General features: G+C 63.9%; 4 protein-coding genes across 4 annotated transcripts; 2 read left to right on the plus strand and 2 right to left on the minus strand.

Annotated features, from left to right (window-relative positions):
• Positions 1-239: 239 nt before the first annotated feature.
• MNEG_6214 (thioesterase superfamily protein) lies at positions 240-2,930 on the minus strand (the record flags this gene model as incomplete). Its single annotated transcript, XM_014045309.1, has 6 exons — positions 240-408; positions 767-927; positions 1,149-1,334; positions 1,619-1,786; positions 2,194-2,408; positions 2,624-2,930. Coding segments are annotated over 6 exons (1,206 nt in total), but the record flags the coding sequence as incomplete, so codon positions are not given.
• A 294-nt stretch (positions 2,931-3,224) lies between these two features.
• Positions 3,225-12,358, plus strand: MNEG_6215 (beta-mannosidase; the record flags this gene model as incomplete). The annotated part of the gene is made up of 18 exons (XM_014045310.1): positions 3,225-3,298; positions 3,731-3,916; positions 4,164-4,293; positions 4,580-4,718; positions 4,891-5,033; positions 5,250-5,957; positions 6,308-6,406; positions 6,704-6,780; positions 7,067-7,148; positions 7,565-7,726; positions 8,076-8,141; positions 8,371-8,421; positions 8,664-8,714; positions 9,205-9,284; positions 9,500-9,812; positions 10,214-10,299; positions 10,723-10,870; positions 11,648-12,358. The coding sequence occupies 18 exons, from the start codon at positions 3,225-3,227 to the stop codon at positions 12,356-12,358; spliced, it is 3,306 nt and encodes a 1,101-aa protein (XP_013900764.1).
• Positions 12,359-12,718: 360 nt separating this feature from the next.
• Positions 12,719-13,114, minus strand: MNEG_6216 (hypothetical protein; the record flags this gene model as incomplete). Its single annotated transcript, XM_014045311.1, has 1 exon — positions 12,719-13,114. The coding sequence occupies one exon, from the start codon at positions 13,112-13,114 to the stop codon at positions 12,719-12,721; it is 396 nt and encodes a 131-aa protein (XP_013900765.1).
• Positions 13,115-13,971: 857 nt separating this feature from the next.
• MNEG_6217 (protein fucoxanthin chlorophyll a/c protein) lies at positions 13,972-15,850 on the plus strand (the record flags this gene model as incomplete). Its single annotated transcript, XM_014045312.1, has 6 exons — positions 13,972-14,092; positions 14,377-14,433; positions 14,661-14,794; positions 14,987-15,170; positions 15,435-15,559; positions 15,743-15,850. The coding sequence occupies 6 exons, from the start codon at positions 13,972-13,974 to the stop codon at positions 15,848-15,850; spliced, it is 729 nt and encodes a 242-aa protein (XP_013900766.1).
• Positions 15,851-17,875: the final 2,025 nt, after the last annotated feature.

The raw sequence follows: 17,875 nt of genomic DNA on the forward strand, positions 1-17,875 counted from the left end.
GGGCTGGGGTGGGGCTGGGGTGGGATTGGGAGAGTTGGTAATGGCGGCATCAAGAAGTGGGGTGACATATGGGAGGTCTAGACTCTGCAATGTCCACAAAAGGCCTCGGCTTGATTCAAAGGCAAAGGCGGCTGCCTTGGCGTCCGCTGCGGAGCACAGCTGCGGGGCAAGCTCCCAAACCTGGGTCTGTCAAAGTAGGCACCAAGCGGCCCACTGCTCCTGCGCTCCCAAGCCCGCACCTGCCCCCCAAACGTGATGCCGAGGGTGTTGGCGTGCTGCGGCATGATGGACTGAGTCATGTAGGCCGTCGTGGCCGCCGGCGAAACGCGCGCCTTCTCGCCGTTGGCGCGCCCGTCCAGCGTGGCCGGCAGCAGCGTCAGCGGCGGCGGCAGCGTGGGGCAGCCCTCCCTGCACGGGCGCGGGCGCGGGCGCGGGTGGGCGGGGGTGGTGGGCTTGACGCGGCGTCGTTCATCTTCTCAGCGGCCAATGATCAGCGCAAGTACTCAACTCTGCGCTGCGTGCGAGTGCTTATTGCGGGCGGCCTGCAAACTCAAGGAGTCCAACAGTCGCCTCCCCCCCAAAGACACGTGACATTTAGACGTGACAACGAGGACGGGGCACGAGCGAAACGGCGTTGCAAGGCCCAGTCCGCAGCCGCAATGCAGAGCACACCGGGACATGCCGCGGCACATCACCTCGCGCCCCAGCGCAGCACGACGCGCGGCGCAGCGTGGCAGCGTGGCAGAGCGGGGCCGCCGCGCCGCACCTGTGAGTCACGGGCCGCAGCCGCGAGTTCTCCACCTCCTCCGCGCGCCTCGGGTCCGACGCCAGCGACTGCCGTCGTGCGAGGCGCGCCTGCCTGCGGCCCTCCGCCTGCTCGTAGGTGGCCTGCTGCTCTGGGCCCGCGGGCACGATGCGCGGCAGGGGCTGGCGGAGGGAGAAGGGTGGGATGTGCATGGATTCGTGCATGGGTTTGGGAGCGTCAGAAAGGGTTAAGGACAGATTGGCCGGGTTTGGGGAGTTCTGAGCTGTCTGCAACCGTGCGGTCGGAGGAGTCGTGCGGGGTGCTCCGCAACGCCCGCAGCACACGCCAGCGCGCAAGCGTGCGCGAGAGCAGGCGCCCCCGCCACTCGCCCGCCAGCCCGCACCCGCGACTTCGAATCCTGGGCCACCAGCGCCGCCGCCGGCGTGGTGGCCGCGGCGGCGGACGCAGCCGCGGCGGCCGCGGCGCCGCGCTGGGCGCGGCCCCTGAGGGACACAAATGTGAGGTACGCGCTGCAGCAGTGGTAGCGCACGCCGGTGCGCATGTCCTCAGCCTCGACGCGCACGCCGACCTATGGCGAGGCGTGAGGGGTTGGGAGGGTGGTTGAGGCGGGGTGGAGGGCTGAGGGCCCGCAGGGCGGCCGGCGGCCAGAGCAGCTTTTGCAGGGGGCGGGCTCCAGGGGACGCAGATGCGATGCATCGAAGCCACGTGTGCGCGCGCGCACGCATGTGTGTGTGTGCGTGTGCGTGTGCGTGTGTTTGTGCGTGCGTGCGTGCGTGCGTGCGTGCGTGCGTGCGTGCGTGCGTGCGTGCGTGTGCGTCTGTGTGCACACGTACAAAACCCCCTTGGCCGCACCTCCATGCTGCTGCTGAACGTGCGGTTGACCATGGCCGCCACGATCACCACCTGCCCCAGCCTGCAGGGCCGGATAAAGTGCACCGCGTCGACGCTGATGGTGACGCAGGGGCCGCGCGCGAGGGTCTTGGCGGACAGCCCCGCGCAGACGTCAATCCAGGAGAGCACCTGGGATTCAGGGTTCGGGTGGGCAAGGGGTTGTTGCATGCACGCACACACGTCCATACAAACGCATGCGCGTCAGGGACGGAGCAGTGATTCTGCGGTCTGGGAGGCGTTGCCGCACGCGCCAGGTGAGGGGTTGAGGTCTGGAGCGGATGGGCGGAGAGAGGGCTGATAAGAGCGGGCGCTTCAACCCCCAGCGGCACGGTGCCGGCAGCAGCAGCAGCAGCAGCAGCAGCAGCAGCAGCAGCAGCAGCAGCAGCATCAGGTGCCGCGCAAATCAAACCATCAGCCTGACAGGTCACGCGTGCTACGGCGAGGCCCCTTTTTGCTGAGGGTGTGGCTCGCTGGCTCGCGCTGCTCTCATGGAGATGCCATGAGTGATGATTTCGATGATAAAGATAATGCCCTACCTGGCCGCCGGTGCAGATGCCCAGGCCGTCGCATTCTGAGGGGGCCACGATCTGATTCATGACGATGCGGGTCGTCTCCATGGGCACCGCCGCCGGCAGCGGCACCGCCGACGGCGGCGCGGGCGGGACGGCCACTGCCGACAGCGCCTGCGCGAGCGCGCCGCCGCTGCCCTGGCGCGCCGGCGGGGTCGGCGGCGCGGCGGCGCCGCTGTGGCCTGGGGCGGCGGCCGATGAGAAACGGGGTGTTTCAGGCGGGGATGAGGGGTCAGAGGCGTGCTGCCAAGCCAGGCTTGCACCCAACACATTTCACCCCCCTAGCTTGCTCTGGCCGTGCGCTTGCCCAGCGCAGCGATGCTGTGTCATGCGCACAGTCCGCCGCCAGCAGCGCTCAACTCGCGCCCCAAAAGCGGCGTGCGCGTGGTGCGCTCACCGCTGGCGTCGGACACTCTGGGCGGCGCGGGCGACTGCGCGTCGAGCGGCGGCGCAGCCCTGGGCGCACCCGCCCCGTTGGTGGCTGCGGCCACCACCAGCGCCCTGGACTGCTCTGGCCGCTGCAGCTTCTCCTGCTCCTTCTCCTTCTCCTTGAACTGCTGCTGCTGTTCAACCTGAGCCTGGGCGAGCCGCAGCGCACGCAGCTGCTCCTCCGCCGCAGCGAGGCGCTGCTGCAGGTCCAGCAAGGCGTCAGTTGTTGGCGCTGCTGCGCCGCTGGCGGTCGGCTTGGACACACACGACCCCATGGCGAAATTGAACTGCGTTGGTCTAATCCATGTACATGCCTGAGCTGCTGCGGCGGAGCCCGCCAAAACACGAGCGTAGGCTGCGCACTCCAAATTTGCCCGCGTCAGCAGCCCCCGAGTTTTACGCAGTCTCCTATCGCATTCCTGAACGAGCTAATTTGCTGCAGCATTCTTTGAAAATTGAATAGGACAACTTCACACATACGTGGGCCAGCACAAGAACGACTTTCTCTCACCAGCCGCGAGTGACCCAATCGCTGGCAGCTGATCTTGATCAATGCACCCGCCACAGAGATGACCAGGAGCATCCTGATCTCTCTGCTGCTGTGCGCGGCGCACGCGGCGGCGGCCTGCGATCGCCTGTTGCTGTCGGGGGCGGCGGGTGCCGGCGGACGCAGCGCATTTAGCTGGACGCTTACGAATGCGAAGCGATCCGTGTCGATCCCAGCGGCTGTCCCTGGCTACGCTCTCGAAATCTTGAGGGTGGCAGGCATCGTGCAAGACCCTCTATACCGGTGCGGGACATAGCACGCCCGCCCTCGGCCAGTTGGACACAGGCTACCACAAGCCTCGTCGCTGTGCGTGACCGGGGCCCAGCCCTCAACTCAACCCCCATTCGCCCCACGATCAGCACGCAGGCATGGCCTTCTACAACCCCATCGAATCCCTGAGCCTAGATTTAGCAGCGCGCTCACAAGCCCCCCCCCCTCGCTGCGCCTTGCACCGACTTCCAACCCCCGCATCCACAGGCAGCCGCCCGAAATTCCAATCCTTTAATTCCGCGCCCCCCACGCCGCCAGGTTTGGCGAGCTCGAGGCCCGATGGGTGGCGCAAGACACCTGGAACTTCACAGTGGTGTGGCCGTCCGAGCGCCACGCCGCGCTCGCCGCGCGCGCGGCCGTCGTGCTGCGGCTCGCAGGTGTGGATGCAGCGGGGCGCGTCAACCTCAATGAGCGCGACGTGGCGCTGACCGACAACTCCCACAGGTGTGCTGCATCTGGACAGCCAGCCCCGCCTATGCTCGTCCCCAGGACCGGCCCTTTTGCCTACTCGACTTCCGCCGCCCTCCCCGCCTAAGCACTACGTAGGGGCAAGCGGAGGGCACGGCGTGCGTCCGATTGGGGCGCAACGTCCGGTCGGACGATCATGCATGCAATGCTGTGCATGCATGGAGCATCGCATCCCCTGGGCATGCCAACACTCGACCCGCGCACCGCGATCTCCACGTTCCAGGCAGTGGGCTTTTGACGCGAAGCGGTTCCTGCGGGAGGGGGCCAACCTGCTGCAGATCATAATACGGCCGGCAGTCGAGGAGGCGCTGCTCCACAAGCGGGCGTACCCCTACCCCGTCCCCACCCTGGCGGTCAGCGGCCGGGGGCGGGGCTCATCTGCGACGCGCATGCGCCTGAGGCCCAGGGGTTGGTTTCAGATGACCATCGGGCTCCCTGATTGTTGATGCAGCTGCGGGCTGCCTACAAACAGTTTGCTGGAAACATTGTCAATGCAACTCCCACATCAGTGTTTGCAGAGTGCTCCTACACAGGCACGGCACGCCGAGGCAGGAATCGTTGACGCAATCACCGCACATTTGCATCCCAGCCCCTCACCGTCGGCCCATACACATGTATGCAATGCAATTGCATGCGCAGGCCCCCGGGGCCTGGGACGTCTACAATTTCCTGCGCAAGCCGGCCTCCGACTTTGGATGGGACTGGGGCCCCGCCTTTGCCCCCGCGGGCGTGCACGGCGTGGTGGAGCTGCTCGGCTTTGACAAGGCCCTGCTCACGGGTGAGTCGTGATGACGTCAGCACGCACGGGAGCCCGGCCGCAGGACGACAAGGATCGCAGCGGCAGCGGCAGGGGCAGAAGCTGTGCTTGGTGCAAGCGCCGCTCTACGCTTGCACGCGTCCTCGCGCCTCCTTGGCCGTCCTAAGCCCTAAACCCTGAAACTCAAATTCAGGTGCCAATGTTGACATCAGCAAGTGTGAGAGCGGCGCCAGCTGGCTGGTCCAGATCGAGGCCACCTTCCTGCTGCCACCTGGCGGCGACGCCGGGAAGCTGTCGGCGCGGATTGAGGCGCTGGGGGCGTACGCAGAGCAGCAGGTGCGTGTGCGGGGGCGGGCGTGCTGCATGCACCACGTGGGTGACCCCTGACCTTTATTGTTGGTCGCCTGCGGTGCTCCCAGCTCAATGTGGCCGCCCGCAATACACCCCCTCCTTTTGCTCAACGCCTCGGCTCGCACTGGTTGCCCCTCTCCGACAAAGGCGACGTCTCAAAACATTGACAAAAACACTCCCAAACCGCTTTTCCTCAAACAGGTGCAGCTGCAAGCCTCTGCGGGCGCCGCCGCCCCCGCCCCTGCCGTGGCGGAGGGGGTCGCCCGTGTCACCCTCAGCATCCCCACGGCCGGCCCCGAGCTGTGGTGGCCGGTGGGGCTGGGGCGGCAGCCGCTGTACGATCTTGTGATCGGGTTTGAACCTGATGGGGAGTCATGCGTGGCCCCCTCGGTCACATCCCTCAGATCATCCTCGGCAGAGGCCGGCAGCCGCGACATCGGCGCAAATTGCGGCAGTACCGGCGGCGGGGCGGGGGGTGCGGCCGGCGCCGCCGGCGGCGCGGCGCGCGCGGCGGAGGTGGAGGGTGACGGCTGCGGGTGGCTGCTGCGGCGTGTGGGTTTCAGGACAGTCGAGCTGGTGACAGATCGAGTGTCCCAGGCTGAGCAGGAGCTGATGCCGACTCCTGAGGACGCCACGTCATCAGATCAAGACGTCACCCCAGATCACGGGCTGGATGATGTGGCGTCCCCGCCAATCAAGGGCGCCGCCGGCCAGGCGGGCTGGGGCATCACGGGCGACGGCCGATGGGTCAACGCCCAAGGGGCGGCGACCAAGGGTGCCTGGTGGTTCCCGGCGCGGAAGCCGGACAGGCAGTGGCCGCAGCCGCCCGGGCACGAGCGGTTCGAGCCGGCGGATGCGCAGGGGAGTGTGTTCTACCTTCGGGTCAACGGGGTGCCGGTTTACGCCAAGGTGGGTGGGTGATCCGAGATCAGAAGGATCTGATGGCATCCCAACAGGCCCACCGCACGCACATCCAGTGCTCGGCCCCATTCACCTGCCAACCCCACCCCTCTGTTCCTCACGTAGGCTGCTATCCACCCATCTGGGTGTGCGCCTCCCCGGATTCCAGCAACCCTCCCTGGCTCGCCCTCATCCACCCCCCTCAATGCCTGCGGCCGCCCAGCCCTATCCAGAGTGCTGAAATGACTCTCTGCCCCCCCTTCAGCCGCCACACTCCCTCTTGCCACCTGCAGACATATCCTTGCACCACCGCGCCCGCATCACTCGCGCCCACCCCCCCCACAACCACCTCCTACCAGGGTGCCAACCTGATCCCCCTGAGCGTGCTACCGACCAACGTCACCGGGGCACACCTGAGGCGGCTGCTGGGTGACGCCCTGGCGGCAAACATGAACATGGTGGGGCCGCGAGGGGGACGGGGGGTGCTCCAGCGAGGGATGTGCAGCGGCCGTGGGGTTGGGTGTCGATAGTCGGTGTGCCGAGGCAAATGCAGAGGTTCAAGGTATGTGGACGGGCTGGCTGTGAGCTTTGTGTGCGTGACATGACTTGAAGAAGGATCCAGCTGCTGGCCCGCCTCCCTGCAAACCAATGTGCCGTGTGGCGCCCTCACTATACTCCGCATCCGCCCCTGTCAACCCCCGTCCGATCCCTGCGATCGCCCCACGACGCCGGTCCCCGCCGCCACCCCATGGCAGGTGCGCATCTGGGGCGGCGGTGTGTACCCCGATGACGCACTCTACGACTACGCCGACTCACACGGCATCATGATCTGGTGGGCCCTAGATCTTCCCCTGTCAGCTGGATTCATGCAAACCGTCACCTCACTCGCCCCGCACGCTGCGTGTAGTTCGGCCTGCCACTGCTGCCCAAACTTCAGTCCCACGCTTGTGTGCCGTGTGGCGGGCCGGCTTCCTCATTTCTTCCCGCCCACTTGGCTTGCCTACCCACGCTGGTTTGCCCCCCACCCATCCACCCAGCCCCGCCGCATATCTCCGCACCCAACCTCGCCCACACACCCCTGCTGGCATCCCCATCCCTTCCCGTTCCTCTCGTTGCAGGCAGGAGGCCGCGTTTGCGTGCGCCCCCTACCCTCGTGACCCCACATTTCTGGCCAACGTGGAGGAGGAGGTCACCCAACAGGTGGGGATTGGCAGCCTGCAGATGGGGCTTGCCTAGGGTTTAGGATTAAAGGGCTTGCAGGTGGGCCTGCTTTGCAGGTGGTCGCTGGCGTCAGTGCAGGGCTCGCGTACAGGCCTGGCACGCCGGCTGGACGCAGCCACAGCCATTGCGCCGAAACTCACTGTTCAAGGCCCCCTGGTCTCAGGGGTCGGGGTTCTGAGGGAGGGGGGAGTGTTGCCTTCAAGCTGCTGCCAGTTGCGCCTGGGTGCTGCTGATTTTAATTGAACCAGGGTAGTATACTCCTTGGGACCTGCACGCGCACACAATCAAGCTGCCAGCGCCTCGCAAAACACCGATCTGAAAATTGCCATGCACCATTAATTAAATGCCGACGGACCCACATGCACCCCATGCCTTGAAAATCACAACCGCTACAGGTCCGCCGCCTCAGCTCCCACCCCTCAATCGTGATCTGGGGCGGCAACAACGAGGTCGAGGCGTCGATGGAGTGGTACGAGGACACCAGATCAAACCTCGGGCTGTACGCCGTCGATTACGCACGACTGTTTGTGGACACCATCGGCGGCGTTGTGCGGCGGGTAGGGCTGGGCTTGGCTGTAGGGCCCGTCTGGGGAGGGCGCATTGGCAACGGCACGGGCCAGTGTCGAGCCTTTCAAGCCTGCGCCTCAACATGCACGCACTCTGATGCTCTTCTACCTGTACACATTTACAAAGGACACATGCTTTAAATCTAATAACTCCAAACAATGATATTGATACCGCCCGCTTGCAGAGCACCAGGTTCTCGCAGGGCGTTTGCAACACCCACATCAGCACTCTTCCATTCTGCAACGTGGTCGACCGCCCTTGTTCAAGCGTCGGTATGCCCAGATACTGATCCGCATGCACGCTTTGCTCGCGCGCTCGAATTCCCTGCCGCCACCGCAGATGCTGCCCTCTACGCCGTACGTGGACAGCTCCCCCAGCAACGGCATGGTCAGCCCCGCGTTGGAGGTCAAACGCTGGTCAAACGCGCAGGCAAGCACGCGAGAAGCGCCTGGCGGCCCGTGTCACTCTTTCTGAGGGCCCTTCACATGTGCAACTTTATTGATGGTGTGCAGCCAACGGGTGTGCTGGCGGGCCTGCAGATGGGTATCATTTATGGAACGCGTGTGTGCCTTTCGTCGTGCAACTTTCCGGACAGTGGCTCATGTCCACTGCTCATGCCCCGACCACCCCGCAGGACCCGTCGCATGGTGACGTGCATTACTACAATTACGCCGCAGACTGCCAGGTGAGGCTCCTCCTGTTTGTTATAGCCATGGCCATGCCGTTGGCGTGCAATGACGCGTGTGTGTGTGTGTGTGTGTGTGTGTGTGTGTGTGTGTGTGTGTTACCTCAGGGGTTGCTTTCCGCCCTGGCCCATTATCACACGCAAGCGCGCTGCTTGTGTGTATGCAGTACGTCGCGCATGCCGGCGCTCATCAGTGGCGTCCAGGCATCCCTGTGAGCCCCTCGCCATGCACTACTTTGCAGGACTGGCGCCACTACCCCAAGGCCCGCTTCATTTCAGAGTATGGCTGGCAGGTGGGAGCCATTCTAGCATAGACCTTTACGGATGTATTGTGCACTTGCGACAAGCTGGCACAGTTGTACAAGGCGATGATTCATCAAATCATCCATGCTGCACCATTGACGCTCGGAACCCGCCCTCTGGCCCTCCCTGGGTGCGTGCTGTGTGCACGATTCCCCCCAGCCACGGAGCCGATCGCTCCGGCTGCGGTGCACCCCCCAATACACGGGCTGCGGCGCTGCGCTGGCTTTCCTTTGTATCGTTTGTCCTCTTTTTTTTGTATCATGCATCACCCTTCCCCCCCTCCATCCACACAAAGCACACACAAAGCACACACCATTCCAGGGACCCCTCTCTTGTCCGGCTGGCGACCACCCGCCCGCATCTCCTGCCCGAAACACCTGCACGCCCCGGTGCCCTTCTCATGGCACTGATATGACCCCAAAAGCAAACAACCATGCGCGCAACATATGGCCCCCGCTTATAACACCCCCCCTCTGCCAGAGCTACCCCTCGTGGCCCACCTACAGCGCCGCCACAGCGCCTGAAGACTGGAGCCTCCAATCCCAGATGCACGAATTCAGGTAGGGTTCAGGCTTCAGGGTTAGGGTACAGGGTCCCTGCCACGACTTCAGGTGGGGTCCCCTTCTGATTTTGCGATGCCTGATACTGGACAGAGCCGGCTTTGCTTCACCACCGACCTGCATCATGCGCCTGCAGCCCCTCCCTCTTCCCCTCCACCCGACAAGCCACCGCTCCGACGGGACCCCGTTGCTCGCCGCCGCTCCCCTCGACGCAGGCAGCGCCACCCAAACGGCACGCGCGAGCTCCTCGCCCAAATGAATCGCCGCTTTAAGCTGCCGCCGTCCTGGCAAAACGTGCTGAGTCAGCAGGCGGGAGCTGACACGGGCACAGGGCACCACACCAGGGAGCTGCTGGTTTCAAGAGACCGGGACAGGGTGGAGATCAGGGATCATGATCCGGATTGGGATCTGAGGGGCAGTGGAGATGGGGCTTTGAACGAGGAGAGCAGCAGGAGCACAGGGAGGTCTGCTGCGAAGACGAAGGGGCAGGAGCAGCAGGAGTATGAGTCATGGATCTACCTGACACAGGTGGGGAGACTGGTGTGTGACCGTGATCTCAGATCAGCAAATCTTGATCTTGCAACTCTGTCAAATAAAATGCATCTATGTCAAATGAACTGGTAGCGTATGAAGCCGGTGAGGCTCCCCTTGACTCATGGGGCCTTCTTTTGGTGGTGTGCTGTGCCAAGCGCCTAGCAGTGGTTTTGTGCAGCAGGGCAAGTAGTACGAGGAATGCAAGAATGGGCTTGCTGTCGGGCTGCCAGCCCCAAGCGCGTGCTGACCCCCTCGCCCTTGCGCGCCCCTCGGCGACTCCCTTGCCACCCTCCAAAAACAAACCGCACACCACAAACATGGCAACGTTGCCGATGACAACGACGATCACCACGCCAGCCGCACCCCCCCCCCCCCACACACACACACCGCCAAAGGTCCAGCAGCTGCTGTGCTACGACACGTCCATCGGCCTCTGGCGCCGCCTCAGATCACAGCCAGGCGTGATGACCATGGGCGTCCTGTGAGTGCGCGGCCCGAGCGGCCCGACAAAGAGCGAGCTTGCACGCCGGCGCGCGGTGTATGCTGTGCAGCCGCAAATATGAGCAAGATACTTCATGATCTGCCAGATCTGCCAGCTCAGGGCTTGCGCCTGCGTGCAGGCGCACCCGCGGCCGGGCGGCTCGTCCATGCCGGTGTGCATGCCGCTGTCTTTCAGCCAGCAAAGCGACTGTCATTCGGCTGTCATCCGGCCCAATCCTCAGCGTGCTCAGCCTCGTCACCCACCTCAAACAGCCCCCCTGGCCCGCCCAACCCCCTACCACATCCACCGCACTCACTGCAACCCCCCGCACCCATCCCCCAACCACACCCACTGCAACCCACAGTACCCACCCATTGACCGCATCCATCACACATTCCCTGCACCCACTGCACCCAAACGCAGCTACTGGCAGCTGAATGACATCTGGGCGGGCGCCAGCTGGAGCAGCATAGACCACGGCGGCCGCTGGAAGCCGCTGCACTACGGCGCGGCGCGGCTGTTTGCCCCCCTGGCGCTGTCAGTGGCCGAGTCAGAGGACGGAGCATTGGAGGTGGGGATCAGTTTGGGGCTGTGTGTGTGTTTCCTTTCAGATTGGCAAGGAGGGAGACAAGCGCCCCTGAAGGCTAGGCCGGGGGGCTTGGGAGGATGCTGCTATAGCTGTTTGATATCGTGTGTGTTTGGGGGCGGGGACGGGCCCACACGGCGAGTGCCGCCGCACGCTTGACGGCGGGCAAGGGTGAGGGGTGCCTCGGTGCAGAATGATGGTGAGGCTTGAAGGGGTTGGTAGGGTGGTTGTGTGGGTGGGGGGGACTGCGCATCAGGGATGCAAGCGGGGCGAAGCAAGGTACGTTTTCAGTCGCTGGGGGGGGGGGGTCACAAGTCTGGCGGAGCAAGGGAGAGGGGTTGAGGGGGACTGTCTGGGTATGCCAGGGGGTCCGCTGCAGGGCTGTGGGCAAGGCCACAGGCACAGAACAGAACTTGGTTGAGGATTCTGGTGCAAAGAGCCTCAGAGCTGCAGGCTCACTGGGACTTGAACAGGGGACATTTGTGCCGAGTGCAAAAACACAATGGCGAGCTTTGAACTCGCACATGCTTGCCACCACCCTCCGAGCACCGCCGCCCGCCTGGACGCGCCCCGCCCGGCCGGCGGACCCTGTTGGATCCCTGTCGAGAAGGAGAAAATCCTCTTGTGGGCAGCTAATCTGCCCCTTCGACTGCCAGCGACACCCGACGCTTCTGGCCCCACCACCTGCGACACCCCTCTGTCAGCACCACCCGCCATAACAACCTATCACCACCCTTCCGCGGCAACTCTTGCTCACATCAGGTGTACGCCATCAGCGACCTGCGGGAAGCGATCACTGTCGATATCAGAGTCGCCGTCCACTCTGTATCATCATCAGCAGCACCTGAGCAAGGCGGCGACGGCGACCGCCGCCGCCCACACCTCGGCCGCGGCGAGGCGGGCAGCGGCGGAGCGTGCAGCGGGAGGGACCGAGCCGCGGCGAACGCGGGGACGGCCCGCGCGGGCGGCGCAGTGGTCAGGGTGCCGGGCGGCGCGGCGGCGCGCGTGTTCAGCTCGAGCGTCGAGGTGTTGCTCTCGAAGCTGCCCGGCTGCACACGGGACGCGTGCTTTGTGAATGTGTTCGCGACGCCCGCCGCCGGCCGCGGCCGCGGTGCCGACGGCGGCGGCGGCGACGGCGGCGAGGCCGCCCCTGCTGCGGCAGAGGCGACCTACTTCCTCGGACCGTTCAAAAACCTGCCGCTGAGGGACCCCGAGATCCGGACCTCGGACTTCGAGCGCGCCCCCGGCCGCGGCGACGCCGTGACGTTCGTCGTGGCGGCGCGCGCCGCGGCGCCGCTCGCGTTTTGGGAGGCTCCGGGCCTGGCCGGGCGGTTCTCTGACAATGCAGTCACCCTGCTGCCTTGCGAGCCAAGGGTGATCACTTTTTTTGCTGCCGACGGCGCTGGCGTCACCCCGCAGCAGCTGCGGCGGGAGCTGCGGGTCACCAGCCTGTGGGACCACCAGCAATTCTAGAGAGTCGAGTAGTTGCTGTTGACTCGGTGTTTGGGTTTGGCACGTCGATGCATGGTGACATTTGATGTTTGGCCTCCTCAAGCCAATGGTGTCGGCGCCGTACATGCTGATGATTGGAAATTTGTTGCGGTCGCGCGTTGCACTGCAAATCTGCACAGCAACTGCTGCCCACCGCAGACCTTGCAAGCCGGCAGCAGCACACGCGCAGATTATATGCAGCCCTCCTGCATGGCTGCGCCCGCAGCACTGACCACCCATGCCCGATGCCCTCAGTCCCGCCGCCTCGCTTGCAGCCCTGACTGACGATGCGCCCGCGCACCTCACCGTCCTGGCCCTCTGGGCGGCTGCGATGCCGCCGTGCTAGCCCAACAGCCTCGAAGGCTGGACGTTCTGAGTGGCCCTGCTGCCCTCACACGGACCCCAGTTAGCCACCGGCACTGCTGTCGGCCCTTCGTCCTCTGCTGCCACCACTGCCGCAGCCACTGCCGCTGCTGCCGCTGCTGCCGCTGCTGCCACAGCCGACGCCACCAGTAGTGCTGCCCTCCCTGCCGCCGCTGCCGCCGCACCTCCTGCACCCCCTCTGATGCCCTTGGTTGCTGCAGCGGCAGCCCCACTGCGGGGTCCTCCACTGCCCTCGCCAGCGACCCCGCGACCGCCGCCACAGAGCGCCACACCCCGGAGCTCCACCGCCTGGGATTTCGTCGCCGTTGCCGCCACTGCGCAGAGCCTCCCTGCTGCCTTCTGGCAGCACCACATGCAGGCTGATATGTCAGGCCATCAAGGCCCAGCTATCACCCTGCCTGCAAGCCATGGCCACAGCCCGAGATGGCGCGCCCTCCCGCAGGTGCCGCCCACGCCAGCACCGGCTGATGCTACATGTAACGCACTGTCGTACCGAGTGGGTGTGCAACACAGCCTGGGGTTTCCAGGGAGGCCCGGTCACCCCTGGTGTCCCCCATAGCGTGCATGGTCTTGACAAGCCAGACAGCCGCAAGCCTCACACAGACCGAGAGGCATGTAGCGGAGCCATCAGACTGAGACATGGGTGGCATGAGTCCATATTATCCACCTGCATTGCCCAGGGGAGCCCATCGGCTTGGATTTGAGACTTGTGACAGGATTTTGTCCAGGGCCACGAATGTGGGCCATGGTAAAACCAGCGATCCCAAGCGTACGGGAGGTCTGATTGATACAACGGGCAGAACTTGGATTGTTCACTGTGTGATTATACACTGGCCCAAGTTTAACAGCCCCATGTAGCCCCTGTACAGAGGACGGGGACAATGTGGCAATTGAGCAATGGGAGCGTGCGAGTGCAGTGAAGCAGCGGTGCTGCAACTTGGGGTTGCCAGGCAGCCAGGCCAGCCAATGCTCGCCAATAATATAAATTTCTATATGATGGTCGGATTGCCGCCACGAAGCCCATCGATTTGGGCCGTGGGAGGCGCTGATACTTTCTGTGGCGCGCGTCACGCACCACACAAGCATCCGGTTCTAGACGGGCGCCTCGCCTTTATAATCCCCTCGCGCCTGTCCAGACACACTTTTGCGAGACACCTTCATTCTCATTCTTCAGCTCCGAGTAATCCTCCCTACCCTCTCCACACTCCACAATGAGGACCATGCTCAACAAGGCCACCGCCCGCCCCTCCGTGGCGGTGCGCTCAATCTCGGGCAAGGCGTCCGTGAGCGGCAAGTCCACCGCTGCCGGCAAGGCCCAGACTGCCCGCGAGTGTGAGTGGCACGCCTCATGCGCGCGCCCTGCGCGCGTCTCCTGTGGCCATTGGTCCCTTATCGCGCTTTTGAACTCTAATAGGAGCCGCACGTGCTGACAGGGGCTGCCTCGGATCCGCATGCCGGCCAAACCACCACCGCGCGGGCATCCGGGCACCTGAATCCTTGAAGGGTCCTTAGAGCGGCCTCTGTGGACAACCAGGGCATTACACATACGCCCATGAAAGCTCTGTCGCCAGGCGCTCACCCCTCGCGCACCCTGTGCAACCCCTTCAACCACGCAGACGCGGCCACCCTGCCCGGCATCAGCGAGCCCTTCCCCAACATCTTCGACCCGGCCAGTGCGTAACGGATGGATGCATAATCGCAGTAAAGCTCGAGGGAGGCCAGCTCGTAGCCAGATGTGCCCTGTGTCAGTGCATCTGCTGTGTGAGAATTGCGCTGTGCCCGGGCCACCCATGGCCACCAACGGGCACCAGACGACGGTCAGACACACGCACGGGCGCCACTCACGGTCATGCCCTGTGCTCAACTGACATGACCCCACCCATCCGCGCACCCACAATAGACTTCCTGGAGACCGCCTCCGTCCGCGATGTGCGCCGCTGGCGCGAGAGTGAGATCATCCACGGCCGTGTGTCCATGCTCGCTGCCCTGGGCTTCGTCGTCGGCGAGAACCTGGAGGACTTCCCCGCCTTCTATGTGAGCAATCTGTGGAGCCCGCAGTGCCTTGCGCAGCACGACGTGGGAGAACTGTATCCCTGGCAGTCACAACCCCCTTTCTTGCCATTCACCTGACCCTTGTGCCGCCCATTGCGTTGCCTGTCACCTCCTGCACCCGGTCCTAGCCCTCACCCCCTTCCCTCCCCCACCACCCTGCCCAATGTACCGCAGAACTTCGACGGCCAGATCTCTGGCCCCGCCATCTACCAGTTCCAGCAGGTGGAGGCCCGCGGCGCCATCTTCTGGGAGCCCCTCCTGCTCGCCATCGGCCTGGCTGAGTCCTGGCGCGTGGCGGTCGGCTGGGCGACCCCCGTTGGCAACGGCTTCAACCAGCTCAAGGATGACTACGAGCTCGGTGAGCTTGCCGGCAGCCCCTGCATGGGACCCCCTGCATGGGACCCCCTGCATGGCAGCCCCTGCACGGCAGCTTGAAATCTTGCACCACCTGCCTTGAACGCCTGGGAGTGTTGCGTGAGCCTCGTGCTCAGATGCGAGCTCTTCACTGCGGGCACAATATTCATACACACACACACACAAACGACACATCTCACTTATGTTAATTATTTTGAGTGGTCTCACCTCATTCCATTTCCCACTATCCAACCATCCCAACATGCAGGCAACCTGCTGTTCGACCCCCTGAACCTGGCCCCCACTGACCCCGAGGAGCTCAAGGTGCTGCAGACCAAGGAGCTCAACAACGGCCGCCTGGCCATGATCGCCATCGCCGCCTTCACCGCCCAGGTGCGGGGCAGCCACCTGTCATCTCTGCTTTTGCATCCTGCAAGTCAACGCCTGCCAGATTGTCATGAGCTGTGCTCTGTTCCCCCTTGCAACTGTCTGCAGCTCGATGTTGTGCACTTTCTCTGACAGCCGAGCTCTGACCTCACCCTCCCAACTCCCAAATTGCCCACCGCAAACCCACAGGAGCTGGTCAACGGCCGCGAGATCTTTGAGCACCTGTTCATCGGCGTGGAGAACGAGGTCATCGCCGAGGCCACCCTGGTCGAGAAGGAGATTGGCCTGATCCAGTAGACGCTGCCCTCTCGCAGCCGCGTGCGAGGCTTGGCCTCGCAGGGTTTGACCCGGGACTGCGCCAGATTGGGCGCGGTGGGGGACGCAGCCCTCGGATTCGAGGGTGCCCCCGTTTTTGGAGAGGACGTGTTCGGGTGTGGGACTACGGAGCTGCTGCCAGGTTGATTTTCAAATCATCCCTGTGTTGCGGCCGGCCGGTGGGTCCGACGATGCCTTGTGGGTGCTGGCTCTGTGCCGAGCGCGCCGCCTTCTGATCGATTGTCGATCTTCATCAGCAGCACCACCGCGCATAGCGGGTGGCATCTCTCTGCGCCAGTTTTTCTCTCCCTTATGAGAGCTGAAGGGAGTTTGTTTGTGGGCAGTGGGTCATGCCGAGATGACGAGAATATTGAGATTTTTTGAGCTGTTGCCGACCTCGCGCCACCGGGCGCTGTACCCTGCCACTGCGCTGCGCGCAACTATATGCGTATAACACAACAACACACAAACGCTGTAACACAATACAAACTCTACATTTGAGACATGACAACAGTGCAAGTATGCAAAAATGCGGCATGTAAGCCTTGCTGCTTGCACAGAACTTCGACCTCGGGCTTGAATTGTGTCGCTTGGCGTGCCAGCCGTCGTGCCAGTACACTGCTTGTTGAGCTGCCGACCAATCGGTGATAAACTGACCAGCCGGTGTTGAACTGTCCGCCGAGACGTGCATCATCTTGTGACCCCGCACCATCGAAGTGTGGGCAAGCTGGCGTTTTGAAGCAAGCAACACGATGCGTTTCTCACATCGGTGTCGTATCCCGTTTGGCCACGCAACCAAAGCCCTGCCCACAAGGACCGCATAACTAGAAACAATGCCCTTGATGTGGCGAGGCAGGTCAGCAGGCACGTACCTGGCGAGGGGTGGGGGACCTGGTTGAAGGAGAGGTGACGGCTGATATATGAGCGTACCAGAGCTTTGACTGGGTGTGCCGTGATGCTGCGCCCGGTCCATGAAAGAGTGATGCAGCGCAGTGCTCAAACTCAAACAATTCACTGTCGGGTTGCTGTACACACGGCCTACATTACTGGGCGTGATTCTGAGCACACCCGACGACGTGGTTCCGGTGGTGGTGGCGACGGTGCGTGACACACTGGAAGGGCATACGGTAAAATGGCAAGGGCGATCGGATACCAGTTATGATACCTGCAGTGTCACCTCCTCCAAGCCAATCCCCGAAGCCCCGTGCTATCTCACCGCAAAGCATTGCAGCAAATCTGGTTCTTCTGTAGCCATCCACACGTCGCGCACGCTTCGCTCAAGTTTCTCTACGTGTCTTATTATCAAAAGATACCCTAAACGGCGTGATATTGCAGGCCGAGCTCGGACTTTCGTTGATCATCCCCGATCGACACCACCACAAGGCGCCTGGACACAATGCTCCGCTTTCAGCAGCAGGCCCTTGCGGGGCGGGCCTCAGCCAGGCACGCTCCGCCGATCATGGTCCGTCCTTGCCCGAGAGCGCCTCGCGTGCGCGTTCAGGCAGCAAGCACAGTCGGGGAGAGGTAAGCTGCATGATTCATGCCTTGCGGGCTCAGCACGGGTGCAGAATCGCAATCTCGCACGCTGACGGTGCTGTGTCGCACCCGCCGCTTCACGCTCGCTCGTGCATGCTCGCCCGAGACGGCGTGCCAAACTCGTCCAACTGCACCGGCCTCTCATGCCTCAAGGCTATACACTTTGCGAAAATAGGACCGCGTGGCGCCCCGAGCGTGGATTCCGCCCGCCCCCGCCCCACCACCCCAGGCAGGCGCCCCCGCCGCTCCCGCGCGCGGACAGCGATGCGGGCCGCAGCAGCCAGGGCAGCGAGGCAGACCAGCAACGGCGGCCCGCGTTCGCGAACTCGGCAGAGGTCGTCGGTGAGCCGCGGCGCGGGAATCTTGGGCGCGCCGCGGCCCTCGGACAGTAGTAACCTCGGATGATTGTAGTTGTCGTGGTTGGGGCGGCGCGCCGCTCCCCGCGCGTGGCCCGCGCGCGCTGTGCTGCGC

This window comes from Monoraphidium neglectum (genome assembly GCF_000611645.1).
Source record: "Monoraphidium neglectum strain SAG 48.87 unplaced genomic scaffold scaffold00991, whole genome shotgun sequence".
In the NCBI taxonomy this organism is placed as follows: Eukaryota; Viridiplantae; Chlorophyta; class Chlorophyceae; order Sphaeropleales; family Selenastraceae; genus Monoraphidium; species Monoraphidium neglectum.